This window comes from Dendronephthya gigantea, unplaced genomic scaffold (assembly GCF_004324835.1).
Source record: "Dendronephthya gigantea isolate DGI-Jeju-01 unplaced genomic scaffold, DenGig_1.0 000000F, whole genome shotgun sequence".
In the NCBI taxonomy this organism is placed as follows: Eukaryota; Metazoa; Cnidaria; class Anthozoa; order Malacalcyonacea; family Nephtheidae; genus Dendronephthya; species Dendronephthya gigantea.
This window is the reverse complement of record NW_021163010.1, coordinates 7781089-7798999: the sequence shown is the minus strand read 5'-3', so window position 1 is coordinate 7798999 and position 17911 is coordinate 7781089. Positions and strand designations below refer to the sequence as shown.

At 36.2% G+C, this 17911-nt stretch overlaps 3 protein-coding genes across 3 annotated transcripts; 1 reads left to right on the top strand and 2 right to left on the bottom strand.

The window, feature by feature from the left end:
• Positions 1-52: 52 nt before the first annotated feature.
• Positions 53-9746, bottom strand: LOC114531917 (cullin-2-like). Its single transcript, XM_028553547.1, has 17 exons — positions 8982-9746; positions 8300-8402; positions 7410-7501; positions 6857-6959; positions 4892-4974; positions 4744-4802; positions 4501-4538; positions 4235-4345; positions 3836-3998; positions 3540-3629; positions 2962-2996; positions 2592-2699; positions 2298-2360; positions 2135-2218; positions 1599-1643; positions 824-910; positions 53-369 (listed from the first exon to the last, which is right to left on the bottom strand). Exons 1-17 carry the CDS (start codon positions 9098-9100, stop codon positions 211-213), a joined length of 1542 nt encoding a protein of 513 aa, XP_028409348.1. The 5' UTR covers positions 9101-9746; the 3' UTR covers positions 53-210.
• Positions 9747-10188: 442 nt separating this feature from the next.
• Positions 10189-11824, top strand: LOC114532122 (acyl-CoA-binding protein-like). The gene is made up of 4 exons (XM_028553733.1): positions 10189-10383; positions 10897-11011; positions 11193-11255; positions 11629-11824. Exons 1-4 carry the CDS (start codon positions 10366-10368, stop codon positions 11703-11705), a joined length of 273 nt encoding a protein of 90 aa, XP_028409534.1. The 5' UTR covers positions 10189-10365; the 3' UTR covers positions 11706-11824.
• A 291-nt stretch (positions 11825-12115) lies between these two features.
• On the bottom strand, positions 12116-17173 carry LOC114532015 (glycerol-3-phosphate dehydrogenase [NAD(+)], cytoplasmic-like). The gene is made up of 10 exons (XM_028553639.1): positions 16943-17173; positions 16249-16429; positions 16079-16147; positions 15615-15686; positions 15290-15428; positions 14967-15079; positions 14246-14286; positions 13502-13691; positions 13146-13252; positions 12116-12674 (listed from the first exon to the last, which is right to left on the bottom strand). The coding sequence occupies exons 1-10, from the start codon at positions 17110-17112 to the stop codon at positions 12587-12589; spliced, it is 1170 nt and encodes a 389-aa protein (XP_028409440.1). The 5' UTR covers positions 17113-17173; the 3' UTR covers positions 12116-12586.
• Positions 17174-17911: the final 738 nt, after the last annotated feature.

Sequence of the window (17911 nt, the reverse complement as noted above, 5' to 3'; positions counted from 1 at the left end):
TTTATCTCTCACATGCTGGATTAAAGGGCAGAGGAACTAAGTCCATGATTGTTCTTAGATGAAAATTATCAAGAGCTGGTTTCTTAAAATAGCAAAAACTCTTAAAATGAAAATTGTGATGGAAATGCTGCATGCATGCGGGTTTACGTTTACGACTTCTTTTCGGTATGCCGTAGTACGGTAGTACCCTAAGTCACAAGGTGCACGGCCTTAATACGAAACCTGCAGTATAAGAAACGACGTGCTGATTTCGAGTCTGCGATCAGTGTCCTTCAACCCATCAATAAAATTTTTGTTTAGATCTCCACTCAAGCTCATGTCGGTGAACATTCGATGAAGATTGTTCGTATATTCATAGCCACAAGTATGCTGTAAGAAACAAAGGAACAAGAAAACAGTTATAAATTACAAAATATTATAAACTAGAAATACATGCATGCAATAACCCCTTGCCAATTTAATCCAAACAACCAATTTCCTGACCTAGCGAAATCTAAACTTATATCATGACATGATTGCAATATTTTGAAAAAATTGCATACTGAAACGTTCTTAAAATTATATTATTTTTCAGCAGCTATAGGCAACCGAAAAAGAAATTAAGCAGAGTTGCCTTTTTCGTACACGCCTAAAACAGACTTGTCATTTCTGTAGTAGCTACTTCTTGGTAAGTCCCAAGTCCAACGTTCATAGCCCACAATATTTGTTTTGAAGAAACCTTTTGATATCATGATTAAGTTCCAATGTTCCATTGACATGTTTGCCCCGTAATATTAATCATTGCGTATAATTTAAATTACTACAAAGTTCCTGGAATTTTTACCTTCAGGCGGTTGATCATATTTTCTTCTGCATCCATGGAAACTGACAGATTATGAATTAGACGTTTTGCCAACATCTTCGCAAAAAACTAAACGATTAATCAGAGATATTATTACAGATGGAGGAGCGGTGGAGGAGCAACTTTTGGAAACCTGCTTATATAGTTTGTGATGAATTCATTTACATCATCTTTAGAAATCGAAGGAATGGGAATTATATTTGCAGTGGCGTACGGGAGACGATAATTGGGAAGTGTTGCACATATTCATATATTCATGTTAACAGACCTGTAATCTTGCACAACAGGAATATATGAATATGTTCCCCCCCCCCAATTATCGTGTCCCTTACGCCACTGTATTTGCCTCCTGATTAATGAAAGAACGTTACACTGTTATAGTAATCTTATACAGGTTCTCATTTGCCTCTTTACGTATCAAAATATTTACGAATAAATATGCATGTGTTTCGTCATCTAAGATAACGTATCTAATGTGAAATATACATGATGCCAAACAGGATAAAATATAGTATTTATTCCAATTCCACGACACATACTTAATACGACCAAATAATAGAACAAAATTTGTGAGGTAATTGAGTTGACAAAAAATGTGTTAAAATATGTAAGATATTTTTTGCAATCTTTTTATACCGAGCTTCACAGCTGTAAACAGATGCAAATTCGGGGTGGCGATACAATTGCCCTGCATTCACTGACTGTAAAAGTAATCAATTTCTATCAAACAAGCTATCAAAATAGTGAAAATACCTACCATTTGAAAGACATCTTTATTGTCAAGATACTTAAATACTATGATCTATAAATAAAAATTATTTCGTTAAATCATTACGGTTGTAGGTTGCTTACAGTTACAATAACTGTCGCTGCAAAAGGCCTCGACAATACACGGTAGTGATTCATGAAAGTAAATATAACACGTCAGCATGAACGTAAAAAGTAAAAGATTCAAATCGGCTCATTCGAACGGTGATAATATTTTCAGACATTTTTTCATGCTTCACCCACAAAAGATATGTATGTGTACAGTGTACTATTTTTCGATGTGTTGCAGTTTTAGTATTTCCTCAACTAGGCTATAGTGCTAATTCTGGATCATCTTATCCATTCGGATGAGAAATTGAAATGCATTTGTGTCAGTACTTTGAATGTTTCTAATTTTTTTTAAAAAAATCAAACGCATAGAAATAGGTGGCATCACTTGTCAATGATTACTAATCGACACCAATCCATCCGGGTCTAGCATATGGTGAATGTATAATAATTTCCTCGTTATCATGGGAAACTCACTATATCAGCCATTTTCTCCTCTTGTTCGCTTTCGTTTAAATTTCTTTGGCTTTTCTTTAAAATCGAATCTGCATAGCGCGCCAACTGTAAGGGATGCAATTAAGTGTCAAATAATACGAATGCTTTTGCGAGTACAAAGCGCTAACAACGTCGCGATGCTTACCAATTCTGCAGACTGAGAGCTCTTCTTTGAGGACTTTTCGGTATTGACAATAACGTAACATGCCTAAATGCCAAAAGAATATTCTATACACAAATACCCAAAACATAACACCGACCACATGTAACTTGGCCCAAAACAAATTACGGGCACCGCAACTGCCTTTACATATTATGACAAAATGAACCCAATAATTCTCAAAAGATATCATTTGGCATTTAAATAGAAAAATGGACAAAAGATAATATTTCAGGAATAAAAAGAACAAATTCTACAAAGGCCAATACGTCGACCTACCTGATCCAGAGCCTTAAAAAATGCTTTATCGCCATTGAATGTGTTGTTGATTAGGTTGAAATACTTTCTGTGTATTCGTAGTAAAGCATCGACATAATTATGCGGAGTCTAAAAAAAGACAAATTCACTGCATGGCATTCTAATACAATTAAAATCACAGAAAAAAAGATGAATAAACAGATATACACACAAAAATATAAACAGGAAAATATCAATCAGCAAAAAAGACCAATTCATTTAACAAGTTGTACTTAAATCCTCAATATATATCCCTCTTTTAAAATATTAGGTTAAATTTGACATGCAGTATAATATAAAGAGATCTTATACGTGCATGACCAACATTAATACGATAAGGGAGTTCGTTTACCTTTTCAGCGTCAATACAACGTACGGTTTCCAATCCTACACAAGAGAAACAGTGTTAAAGCAAAGGATAATAAAAATACCAGATAACGTCACGCAAAAGTCATAATTCCGTAAAAAATGTTTGAATTTTTACTTACAAAGATTTTTCTAACTAACAATCTGGCATAGCCTAAGTTGATTTAACATTTTTGACTCGTCATGTTTGAAGGTTTTATTGCCCCGGCGGCTCGTCCAATTTTGGCAAAATTTTCAAACATCACTCGTACTATTAATTCCAAATTGTACTCGCCATCGCATGATTATACCTACACTAATATCTACATCTTAATCAAATAGGGTAAAATATTTTGTTTTTGTAGTAATTTTTTGCTGTAATTAATGTATAAGATATATTTTGAACAATCTTAACTGTGCAAGGCTGAGTTTTCATGAACTTTTTCGGCAGGATGATAGCAATTTATGGAACTGTTGGCCATAGCTATCAATTTCTTTAAAGTATTTTTCACATGTCAGTAAAAAGTACCACAGAAATGTTAAATGTCAAATAGTATTCTTCCTACAAATACATGCATACGGTACCTTTCTCTTTTATGTTGTCCTCCAAAAGTTGAACCATCGACCGTAAACCAGTCACACTAGATTTCATCAAGGAATACATTCTTCCAAGATCTGAACATGAGAATACATGCAAGTGATACAACAATGAATTTAGTGTCTCATAATATGCAACAGTAGTGTTAAACTTTTATTAGTACGGGCCGGAGAGCATTCTTGCTTGCTTTTTTATCCACAATGAAATCGACAGCTTCCAACAAGCTTTAAATTTGCTTTTTTACCATAAAGGGAAAACTAGATTAGATCCTAATCTTCCTCACCTTCAAGATTTTCATCTCTTATCATTTGTTTGCATTCAGATTGCAGTAAATTTACATGACTTTCAACCAACTGTCCCTCACATTCTTTGTTCACTTTGTTTGTGGAAGAATTGTGAAAAAGTCGTGAAGCTCGGATCTTTTCTTCCCGAATCAAATTATCTGCCTGGAATTATAGCAATGAGATTGTAAATTCAAACATTCAAACATACTGCATTTAAGATAATGTGAATTACAGTAATTGAGAACTGTTACATCGTTCCTTTAATAACTCGCTTTATATTTTCGGTACGCCTTTTGGAGTATATGAATCAATTTTACACTAGTTAAGTTGCATTTAATTACATATAAACACATCCATGCATGATTTCGACATATGCGCTATTTATATACATACAGTACCTTGACTAAGTAAACGGAACATGTGAATTCAGATACAAGTCGCGCAGACACCGTTCGGTAAAATTCTCGTGTTTCTTCCAGCAGTTTTCGTTCGAACTCAGATTCGTAAAGCTACCGAGAAAGAAATATGTCGGGTATAAGATTTTTGAGCCTCGGGCATCTCTATACTTATTACTTCAATATAGAGACAATGAGTCGGTTACATTGCACTATAACGAATTTTCTGGCAGTCTTTGCTCACGTTTATATTTATAACTAAATTTTACCTGTAGTTTCCCTCGAATATAATACTCTTGAACGACAACTGCGAATAAATTGAATGGCAGTTAAATAGCAATTAATCGGTTGTTAGGAAAAACCCGGATATTATTTTGAGTTTGATTGAAAAAAATAGCAGCTAACTTTTTCACAGCTACACCAATTTACCAAAGAAAAATAAATAGTAATTGTTTTACAGTTAGAACTCATGTGAATCATGCTGTGGTATATCCCAATTTCCTGTGAATTACCAAATGATTCAATGGCTGCCTTGATTACGCTGTGCTGGGTGTTCTCACCATTTCGATCTCTATATAGAAACGATTGATAGAGTTTAACAATCCATCTAAAAGTTTATTAACATCATATATAACTACCACCGGTAATGTTTATACCAACCTTCCTATCTCGACCAAGATTTCTGCAACTAACTTTTCCTTCATGGGTTCTATTACGGCTTCTCTCCAAATTTCCAATGCAAGCTACAAAGAAGTAGAGGATTTTTATAGCCAAAAGGGTGGAAAGCGAAAATTAACTATGACTGGCCTAAAATAGTCAAAACTACGATGTCTAAAGACCGGTCATACTCGCTTAAGCAGCCCCTTGACTAACTCGTGTAAGTATATTCTAACCAGTGTTCAGAGCATTTTCCTTAAAAACACTATGACATAAAAAAAACGTTTTAATCAAAACTGAGAAAACATGCACGGCACTCTACCGAGCGTCAAGTCACTGGAGCGATTCAAATTTCAAAATGAACGCCATGTCTGCCTGCAGGTTTACCCATGTCGGACAGCTCGAGGGGAAGATTCCAGACTGAATACAACCAACTGGTCCCCCAGGTTGGGGGTTGGGCGGTGGGCCAAAAACTCACCCCCGTAAAAGAACGTTTTTACAGAAACAGACACAAACATTCCGACTTTTCTACAAAATGATAAAAATGAATCAAAATGACAGTGGACAGGCGGACCATATCATAAACCTAAAGTTCCGACGATCACTGAGCGGTGTGTGTGAAGAAAGGCGCCGATATGGGAAGTGACCATGAGGTCGTTATCGCACGAAACAAGCTGAAACAAGAGTGAGGCCGAACAGATGAGAAGGTGGAAAGAACATTTAAAGAAAGTACTAAATGCTGAAAAGCAAAACCGGTAGAGATTGACTCCACAGAGTAAGTTGAGATTGACATCAATACAAATTCTCCGACACTGGAGGAGATTGAGAAAAGTATTAAAGCTATTGAAGAACGGTAAATCGCCAGGAATAGAAAACATCAAAGCGGAGCTAATGAAGGTAGACACAAGAACAACGGCCGTAGCGTTGGAAAAGCTGTTCGCGTTGATGTGGAACAATGAGGAGACCCCTGAAGACTAGCAAAAAGGGGTGATAATAAAGGCTGTCTGTCCCTGGGAAAGTGCTGAGTATAGAGTCGTCATCAACAGAATTAGAGACGAGTGAGAGCATACGTTGCATGAGGAAAGAGCTAGCGGGCCTCCGTGAAGCAGATTTTCCTGTTACGAAGTATCATCGAGCAGTGCGCGGGATGGAACGGTCCATCGTTTATTAGCTAACTTTGTCGACTTCCGTAAAGCGTTTGACACACCGTATACACCGTGAGAACTTGTGGAAAAATGCGAATTATGAAATATTGGAGAAACTCGTCAATCTAGTGAGAATGTTCTACAGTGCATTTAGATGTGCAGTCGACCACGAGGCAGAGTTGTCAGAGTGGTTTGATGTGCCATCAGGTGTGAGATAAGGATGCGTGATGTCAGGACTGCTCTTCTTATTAGTCATCGACTGGATAATGAGGAACACCACGAGAGTAAAGAGAGGACTGAGGTGGGTTTTGGACACACAAAAAGACTTGGACTTTGCCGACGATTTAACTCTACTATCAATGTCACGAACGAGTTTGCAACGAAAAACGAACGAACTGGAACGCTATGCTCGACAAACCGGACTGTACATTAACATCAACAAGAGCAAAGTCATGGAAATTTTTTGGCCACGAACAATATCTAACGCGAACCTTATAAGCAAACGGAATTGGACCGATATCAGATATTCTGATGGATGGATAGGGCATGTCTTGAGAACGAGACCGATAAATGACTGTGGAGTGGTTCTGAGATGGACACTGGCGTGGAGACGAAACGTTGGCCGACCCAAGAAGACATGGCGACGAATGGTGGACAAAAGAGACAATCGTTTGAGTGGGCGACCTGGCGCGAGGCTGCACATATGGCGGGCGACCGGGTGGAGAAACAGTGGAATTTGTAGCTGCCCTATGCGACGACTGGCGCTCAAGGGACCCGTAACCATAAAACGCAACAAGTCAAAATGAATAAAGTACACTGTTACCTCACCAACTTCAAGCATATTTTCAACCTCGGAACCGGCGACGACGAACGGTGAAATATCTCCACCATCTTGTCTCTCCTTCTTAATATGTTGATTTAAATGGCTAAAATAATACAAGCAAAATTACTTCTAAAATAAGGGCTTTTCTTTTGCCGATCATTTTGATCGGTCGCATTTACTTATATGTTGTTTTTCCATCTATCATGCCCACCATTAATGCATTTGAATTGTGTACTGTTAAATATTAAGTCAATTTTACTTATTGGACACATTCCTTACTTGTTAAAACAACTTAATCCAACCAATGTATAACACAATGAGCACATAGACGAAATGCGTTAGTTCTCTCAATCAAGAACGTTTAATTTAATTTACACGAGAAAAAACTGATTTACCCTATCAAAAAGGTTTCTGCGATCTGTTAGCAACATTGACTCAACGCCCCTGCCTAATGATCATAGATATGTCTCTATATATAATTAATTCGTTTTGTTTTGCCAACTCCTTGCACCGTTATTTGTTTAATTACACAAAAAAATTCGTAATTAATTACCGAAATAGCAGATTTAAAAAGCGGCATCCGCCGTAATATTGCGACCAATGTTTATGATACAATTGAAGGTAGTATGTTTCAGAAGATATCTCCTAAAAAACAAGGCATTTTTTAACATGAGAAAGTAGAATAATCATTCCCCAGTCAATAAAACAAAAGACACAATATTTCAAGAGCAGTACAACCAGCTAGTCCACCAACTCTCTATAGAGATAAATCTTTAACAATATGCAAATTATGAACATTATGTAGCCAACAATCTTTTGCACTATGACAACCAACATCTTTAAAACTTTGCCATAACTATTCATAGTACACTGCTGTAGTAGGAAGCTTTAGATTTGACTACGGCTTCACATAGAGTTCACAGCCCTAATCCTAAGCTGAACCCTAATCCAAACACTAATCCTTAATCCTAGTGCTAATCCTCTGACACAATTTCAGGATATTAATATGGAAAGTCACCTGGAAAATTCCATGAAAATCAGGTGTGAATGATATGATTTCATTAAATAGGATTCTTTTAGTATAGGATTAATAAAATGTCATCTCCAATTGAAAAATCATATGCAGTACTAATTAAGTGTTTCAATATAGAAATATACATAGGTAATGTAGTACATCACTATAAATTCAATTGTATTGGTCTAAATATTTCAATCATTTACAGTTCTGTCAGTTTTTAGTGTTAAATAAACCAAATAATTGGTACAGCATGACCAGTATAACCAGCATGAACAAAAAATGAAAGGTAACAGTAAAAGCTACGTCTTTCCAAAGAGTTTTCCTTAAGGTGCCGAACATAAGAATAAGTAAAAAAAGAAAGGATAGGACATGCCTCTACCTATGTGCTTTTATCCATTACACATGGCTATATTTTATGGACTTACTTTATAAATTTTATCTACATGGGAAGTGAGTAGCTTCTTAACTTCCTCATACAACCTTTCCACAAGAGGTTCAGGGTAAGCAACACACATGGAATACACATCTTTAAGATTCAGTAAAGGAATAAAATTAAAATGATAATTTCAAAATAACAATGCATTATTATTACACAGTTAATTATTAGGTGCATTCCGAATGTCAATGCATGAAATCAAGAGAATATATCATACTGTATCTTCTCCAGACGAAATTTAGTTCTAGTTTAAAAATAATGAAATTATATATTTATCATTTCCTGGACCCAATTTATATATAAACTTCAAACTAGTCTTGTTGCAATATTATTTTAAATAGGCTTGCATTATTAACATAGCAGCTACATTTTCTGAATTCCCCATGGTAGATTCATTTATCAAATATGTACAGCCAATTAATTTTGTTTTCTGCAACAATCCTATATCATGCCATGCCTATATCCTTATTTTGATTCCCCTTGTTATTATTTTAAAATTAATTAATATACATGTATATACACAGGAAATATTATAAACAATCTTAACACCATGCATTATAGTTAAAAATATTACATGACATTAGTTAAAATATTATATGGCATTTCCCTTGACTTTTTAGTGCGAAGATATTGAAATCTCATATAATAAACAAACAATTTTAAAAGGATATGTGAATCTTTCATTCCAATCTTTTGTTGTGACCTTCTTCAAGCAGATAACTGCATCAACGGTATCAGATATTTTTTGCCACGTTTCATCAAAATTCACCCTTCTCTGTATCAATGCCATACCCGATCGTGTTTGCCAGCTACCCAATAATAATTATCTTTTAGACTTTCACCATTGAAATGCACAACCAACGTAAACTTCCGACCACCTCATTGCTACAACAGCACAACTACTTTTGATTCTCATTAAAAAACGTTTACCCATGAAAAGCTTATTCACATTGCAAGGTTCCCAGGGAGTTTAAGTCATTCAAACCATGACCAAAGAATATACAAGAACGGAAGAACATGAAACTCTAAATATTCTAATATAAATATTCTAATATTTATAAACTATAATACACTTTGTAACCTCTCAGTCACTCTCAATTCTCTAACTATCTGTTTCCACTTGATTACCTAACTTTCCGCAACCGCATAAATTCCGCATTCTTTATTACATCCAGCATCATTACATCCATTCATTACACTCATGAATCCGACACAGTGATCCGACAATACTGATGACTCGAATAATGACCAGGTATTTGATACTCTACCAGACGAATTGACAAAGCGCCATTATTTCTTTAATAGCTGTTAGCCTGGATTTGAAAATTTTCACAAATGTATCCTATTGCCTATTTTGAAGATGGGTTTCCTGCATTTTAGGCGCAAATACTAGGTCTTTCGTCTAGAATAAAATCCTAGACATTTTCCAGGCTATAACAAATCGTATTTCGTCTAACTGGTTCTATGTTAAAGTGCACGGTCGCGCTCTATAAAACATCAGGAAATTTTTAATTTAGGCTCACTAGCCTCGCTTAGTCCAACCTCGCAAGCCAGGCTCTTTTACCTACGTTCCACGGCCACGCTGCGGCAAAGACAGCGTTAGTCCAATTTTTACTTTTTAAATCTTTGCCGCAGCGTGGGCCGTGGAGCGTAGGTAAAAGAGCCTGGCTTGCGAGGTTGCACTTGGTCGGGTACTAGGCACTAGGAGCCGCACGAGGTCGGTCAGCAAAATTCTTAGTGGTAATTTTTTAACTCTCATTGTAATTTTTTGTAATTGGCTTATTGCTAAAATCTTGTCACACTTTAGTGGGTTACACCAGTTACACCCACTTGTAGGTCAGTGGAACTGATTGCGCAATTTGCAAATCTTACACACTCGTCACACCTCGTGGTCACGCTCACCGCGGTCACATTATATTGGACAACTTCGTTCCCAGGGCATTTTGTTTAGTAAATTGGCCAAAATTTATAAGTGAAAAAGCTCTCCTGGTCCTTGGGGTAGAAGTACTCAAATATTTAAATTTAGTTTCACAAGGATACATAGGAGTAAGCATAATGTCACAGGGATCAGAGGTAATGTATTGCATAAATGCAGAACATCGTTTATATAAAGTATTCATTGTGCAATCACTGTAAAAAAAGAACGCACACAATCATTATTATAATCAGTGGATTGTCACAATTTTGCTGCATGCTGTGGTGTTAGTTAAGGCAAGCTATAGCTTGGGATCTGTTACTGCGATCAAAATTTTCTGGCAAATGATATAGCCATATTCATCTTCTATTCCATTACTTATGTACAAAGTCCAAACCAAGATGAATCTTGCTCATCAGATGTCTTACCCCCTTGGATGTGTCCCTTAATTTGTGCTCTTAATTTCTTGAACATTAGCATATCACTATATATCTTTGCTAAAAAAACAGTATGCTAGTTGTATAACATTTAGATCTTAAGTATAAAACTCGGCCTGCAGAAAATAAAATTTATGTCATGAAGGTTGACAATATGTACATCAACATGTATTAAAAATATGAGGCCAGATAATACAATTGATTAATGCTTATCAAATAGATATTCTATTTCAGGCATTTCAGAAAGCTGCCAGTGAAGCAAAAACTTTAGTCCAAAAACCTACAGATCAAGAAATGCTAGATATGTATGCTAATTATAAGCAAGTGACAGTAGGAGATTGTAACACTGGTATGTGAATGTTACTTGTATGTATGTCATGATTTGTGAATCCCAACTCTTTGGATATGACTCCCAGCCCAAGTGACTTCATTTCAACAATGGCAATGATCATTGTAATATTACCCTCTACTTCTATTATTAATAAATCTGGCAACTGGTATAACACAAACTGGTATATTTTGCTTTCTAGAAAGACCTGGGTTCCTTGATTTTACTGGAAAAGCAAAATGGGATGCATGGAATGCATTAAAAGGTCAGCATTTTTGTTTGAAATTTTTGCCAAGTTGGATTTGATGTTAATTTGTGTAATGTATAAATACTGTACATGTGACGAGTTTAAGGTGCTGAACATTGATTATATATGTACTTACAAGCTCTTGAGAGAGAATCAAAATAGAAAAAAATATTGTGTATTGTTCAAGCATATTGTGTAATATGCATGCATAATTTTTACACTTAAACTCAAGTCATTTTTCCCAAAATGAATCCGAAAAAAGTCGTCAAGTGTTCGTCAGTACACAATGCGTACCTATTTTTCACAACGGCTTTCTTTGAGCAAAGTGCGCACAATTTTACACTGTCCCTAGTTTTTCATATTCATTGAAGTGCACTCGTTTTTGTGACAGGAACAAACCCAGATGATGCAGAGAAGACGTACATAGCAAAAGTCGAAGAACTTAAAGGAAAATATGGAACAAAATAGGGAGTGTTTTAACACATCAAACTTCGTGAACATTTTCTTGCTAATGACATCGCGTTTTCACACTTTTGCATCATGTCCGTCAAATGTTTTTTCGAAAATATAATCTTACAAACTTTAAATTTTGTGTTGTGTGCCTCTATACTGAATCGTATTGAAATGGGCCTGGTTTCGTGCATTGCGTCGTTAGCGTGGCGTCATAACGTCAAGCAAATACCTAATTACACCCTTTTTATAATTAAGCAGTAAAGAATTGCCCAGGCTCATTAGTCCAATTCTTACTTTTTAAATTTATAATCACATTGTATTTACACAAAATTCCCACTGACCTTGATTATTAGTGGAAAACTGTCTTTGTCCAAGCTCGTACCCAGGCCAGGGTGTTCTCTGTAGATAAATAGGGCTTGAAAAGATCTAGGGGCGAGTTTGGCAAAAGTACGTTTTCTAGCGGAACACTGTTTCCACCCCTCTCCAAAACAGCAAGAACGGACACTTACTAAAAACTTGCTGGAGGTCAGAGGATCTAAATGGCTCAATATTGCAATATCCTTTTTGCTGAAACCTTTTAAATTTAAAGCTTTATTTTATCTCTTTGGCACTCCTACTGTACTTTCTTGAACTCCACTACCCCTCTAAGTATATTCTTGTTTCGTCAATTCATCCAATTTGATGCTATGTATCTTTTTCGAAAAAGTTTAAGAGTCCGATTTTATTTGTTCGGATTTAAAACATGCATCGGTACATAACAGGCAAAACGTGGTTAATAATGATAAATGCTCTAAGAGCATCTGATTGCTCGGTTTTATAACATTAAATAGAAAAATATTTTTAACATATTCATTGTAAAACATGGTTACAACTAGATTATTCTGCCGCAGCAGACATTAAAAATGATCCTTTAGCATTTCAATTAGTGATGGCGGCGGGTAGCCCTCGTATACAACTTTAGATATTGCTGTAAATAACGGAAAGCTGAAACAAGCAAAACATAGAGTTTTAGAATAAATTTGTTGTTTGCCGAGCATGACGTGTGACTAGACATACAGCTTCACAATGCATGCATATATAACATTACCCTTGTGTTCGCACTGCTTGTCCCGAGCTGTCGACAAATATGGGACAACTTGTTACCAAGTTGTAACAAACTTGTTGAATTTAATTGTTACAAGGTCTGGTACAAACATGACCTAATATTGCTACAATCTTGTGCTCCCAAGCTTGTTGTGTTTATATCTTGGAACAAGTACTGTATGATGCCATCGACTTGCTGCAACAATTTAATTGGAGCGAGCATTGCGAAAAATCTAGTTACAAGCTTGTGAACAGACTAGTACATAGCTTTTTTGCAGACTTGTTACAATGTCAACGTGTGCGTTTTTGTGCATGTATACGAAAATGATGATGATTAAAATGCTTTAAAAAACAAAATTCTTAATACAATACCTTTCTGTCCACCCGTTATCTTTTATTATTCTATATAGTTCGTGTAGTGTGTGGGGTCCTTGAAGTTTCTGACCATTTAAGATTTCCTTCTCAATAACTTCAAAACTCTACACAAACGCACACAGAAATTGATATGTTATCACTATTGCAATAACTATTGAACCAAATATTCATAAGGGTGACATTGAATTTTTTAGAATTGCATTTAAATAGAGCAAATATCATATGTGAAAACATGTATCATTCACAAGCATGCAGTTAGAAAATTTTATGACGTTTGCATGGATAAGCCAGGGTTACTTATACTGGCGTTGAAAGTAGGCTTGATGTGAACAAATAACATCTACTTTATTTACCTTTCCGGTTCTTACAAAGAGTTCTGCACATTTTCTGTTTCGACCCCCGTAGCACGTGGCAATAAGATCGGCAACACCACAAGACTCGAAGAACGTTTCTTTTTTCACATCGCCATAAAATTTCTCAACAAATGACAGTATTTCGACCATTCCAAGTCGAATAACTGCTGCTTTGGTATTCGCCCCACAGCTATATATAAAGAAAGTTTAGTCATTCAGTATCCAGGTGATCTGAAATGGCTGGAAGGACTAAGAGAATTCGTCAAATAAAATTCATCATGGGTTTCATAAAAATAACAAAATATATATAATGGATTATAAATACTGCAGAATGGATTTCTACTTCGAAAATAACCCTTCTTAGCGATGATTCGCTATAAAATATGAGCGCAAACAACATCCTTGCAAACTAGTGCAAGTTCTCAAGGCCTACACTGAAATGATCTGACTCATGTAAAACACTGTTTCCCTATTTCTTTGAATCCTGGATGCTTTGAGGTTTATAAGCTCTCTCTTCGTCTATTTTCTCAACTTTGAAAAACATAAATGTTTTTTCTCGAATTTGTTGAGGTAAATTTGAAATTACAAACACACATATGATAATCATGGCTGGTTCATGTTTTTATACACACATGCACAGAATAGTGAGAGCGGTTAATTTAATTTAACTTATTGTCAACAAGGATTAAATAGACAAAAGGAACAATGCATGAGAAAAAAGGAACAATAAAATGCAGCGCTTACTCTAAAGCGTCAACCATTCCAGCCCCAATTGCAACAGCATTCTAAAAAATATTCTTATTTTAGTATAAAAACGACACTGATAACGGAACGACCCAAGATAACTGCGACAAGTCCCTGCGTACTTGCACAATCAGAAATATCCAATTAGTTTGCATAAACTCATTGGTAATAAATAATAGCGAAGATCAAACATACCAGAATATGGTATACTCGAACTTGGTAATAATAAAATTGTGATGGTCGAATATATCGGAATATGCTATGCTCGACCTTGGTAATTAAAAATATCGAAGGTCGAATATACCAGAATATGGTACACTCGACCATGGCAATAAGACATTTATAAAGGTCGGATATACCGGAATATGGTATACTCGACCTTGCGTGGTAATAAAATATTGTGAAGGCCGAATATGCCAGGATATGGTAAACTAGATCTTGGAGATTTAATACCGGTATACGGTATACTCGACCTTGCTAATGAAAGAAGTAAGTGAAGGTCGAATATTCCAGAATACGTTAATTAAAAAACAGTGCGTGAAGTTTTCCGACAGTTCTAATTTCAAAACTCTTGAAACTTTTCACCACTCATGGAGACTTTCGATTAGTTCCGATTCTTGTTCAGTCCAAAAGTACGCCAAGAATATTATGATCGGGTCGGGTAAACACAACGTGGAGTAATTCAAAAATAAATTGGAATGATGTCTCTAACGGCAGCTACCTTTAATGCCCCACAAAGCTCGACAGTGGCTGAATCTGTGACAGTATTTATCTTAAAGTATCTGCAATGGAAAACATCTTTGAGAATTGGACCATGTTCTGGTACTTTGCAACCTAAAAAAAGAACCTTATATAATTGTGGAACGCTCGCCTAACGTGGGAAGGGGCAGACGTAGGTGGGGTAAAGGGGCAGACTTAGGTGAAGGGGTCAAGCTGTAGCCAGGGATAATGGCTTTCAAAAGAAATCAGATGGGTTTAAGAAGAATATTTGAACTTGCACACACCATGCCCCCCCCCCCCAATGAGGCCCTGTGTAAACATTACCTATGGTTGCTTCTACGAACATTTCCTGAGCGACTTCCCCTGCGAGGTTTGCTCCCATTAGAACATGGCATGGAATGGAAAGCTCATCTTCAATCACTTTGGATATCAATGAAATGCCTTCAATTGCTGAATCGAGTCCCTAAAATTAATCAATATGAACCTAGTTAACATGTTGCAAAAGTGGAATTTCCCAAAGCAAAGTGGCAAAAAAAACAAACCCTTGTTTTTTTTGGTTAGAATTTGCAATCATTGATCAAGAATTTAGCGATCTTGAATTTCTTTCCTTTTCAATTCCACAAGTGGAAATCAAGTTGTCATACCGTACCTTGATTAAGGAGATGCCTATAGCATCATTCTTAATTTTGCCTTTCAGAGACTGGCAAATACCCCGAATAAACTAAATGGAATGAAGAAACTTAATCACATTTTCTTTTTGATCATGATCTATACAAATTAAGGGCTTTGCATGCAAGCTTCTAAATTTGGAAAAAGGTGGGAAAATTATGTGAAAAATTATGGGAAAAATTATGCTTCAAGTTGTTGCTGGTAGTCGATCATTACAAAGTTTTGTTTACAGATTGATCGTGAATTTAATTTGTTAGTGGTAGTTGCATGCAGACATTGATGTTCTTGATTGGAGTGTTGTAAAACATTTACAGTTTTGTAATCATATAATCATGCTGTTCAGTTAAAATTTCTACTAATTTGTCATAAAATACAGCTGAATTTAGAAGTTAAAAACATTGTCAATTCCTAGTGAGAGACCTTTAATTCACTCATGAAACTCACATTGTGTGGCAGCACAAAGATTAATATATCTGCCTCTTTAGCTGCTTCTACCAGATCTGGAATCGCAACCTAAAACAAAAATTTACCAATGAACGTTAAGCATCCTAAAAGAATTAAATACTACATGTGTTCATGCTTGGGTGAATACCACTTGATGGCAATTAACATACCACATTATCTGGCAATTTTATGCCAGGCATATACTTTGGATTCTCATGATCTGTATTTATGATTTCGGACAACTTGCGATCATCAACCACCTCTTCATAAACATACATTGTCACAGGAGGCTTGAATTTTTCCGGTTTTTGTGCAACATTCTCTCCAGCGACTTTGGCTATGGCAGAACCCCTAAATATAACACACAAATTCATACAAAATAAAGGACTGCAAAGAGGCATGCTAGTAGAGTACGTATAGTCCTTAGGCATGCATATATATCGGTGCAAACCTCACTATAACATTAAAACTTAGCCTTAATTGGGCTTAGGCTTAGCCTTAATTGAGCTTAGGCTTAGCCTTAATTGGGCTTGGGCTTAGGCTTAGCCTTAATTGGCCATAAGGCTAATACATCTGATTAACTAACTTATACTCTAAATTTTTATACACACACAAACGTTATATAACTTGTGTGTGTGTTTTAATATAGAATTAATAGACTAATAGAGTAATAGATAGACTGGTGGATACCCCATCATGATGTATTAAAAAATTTAATAAACAAGCTGAGCTTCCGGCTAATCGTACTCTGAATTACAGCATTACTTTCACTTCTTACTACAAGTAATTCAATGAAAATTATAATCCATAGGCTTCAGTTTCGATACCCGCACTCATGTCCTTCAACCCAGCTGTCAAACTTACCAGTTGCCCGAGCCAACAAGGCATATACTCTTCGGCTGATCGCTCATGATCGAAAGCCTCGAATGGTATGAAACCTTTTGAGCAATTAGCCACGATCTTCTTAAGAAACTACTACGTTGACAAGTGTACGAAAAACCGCGACATGTGAACCGGAACGACCAACCGATCATCACACACAGTACTTCTGACTTTCGTTTATTTTCATGTTTCTCATTACAAGGTTGCAAGACATCAACCTCGTACCCAGGGTCTTTACTCTACTCGTGGGGAGAAAAGACCCTGGTTGGGGCTGGTCACGTGTCACGCGGATTTCGCGTGGTAAATTTAAATTCTTATCTGGGAGGGGTGACAGAGGAGTTGTATTGAAAATTGAAATTTAGATTGGCCATCATTTTGTTTTGATTATACAGAATTCGCAAAAGTTTGGATTTCTTTTTCGCTAATATGAACTTATATAAATCTTGGATTGAAATTAAATACATCCTGTTGTCAAACGCATCACACATGTAGTAATATTAAATTACACAAGTAAAAAATTCCGGTGAATCCGGTCAAATTTCACTCAATCGATCTCGGGTCTCGACCGCCGAAGAAACTCTACACAAAACGAAGGGAGTGACTGGGAATCGACAGCTATTTCTCGTTGTAGACGTTGTAACTGTGTCGCTGATCCAGGGCAAAGTAAAAATCTCTTTCGTGAAAGGAATTAGACAATTTTACGAAACGCGGAGGTCGTTTATGGCAACGAGTTGCGACAAGACATAAACAACCTTCCACATTTGGTTTGCGCCTCGTGTGTTTAATAGGAGATTAAACTTTATTCAGTTCAAGAATATTTTACCGAAACACGGCGATCATTACAAGAAGATACACGTATTAAACGTTGTGTCGAAATTTCACCTTCTGTGGCAAAACCGTCAGCCAAGGCTCGAGCGAAGCAAAGATTTCAATATTGCCACTGCCGGCGAT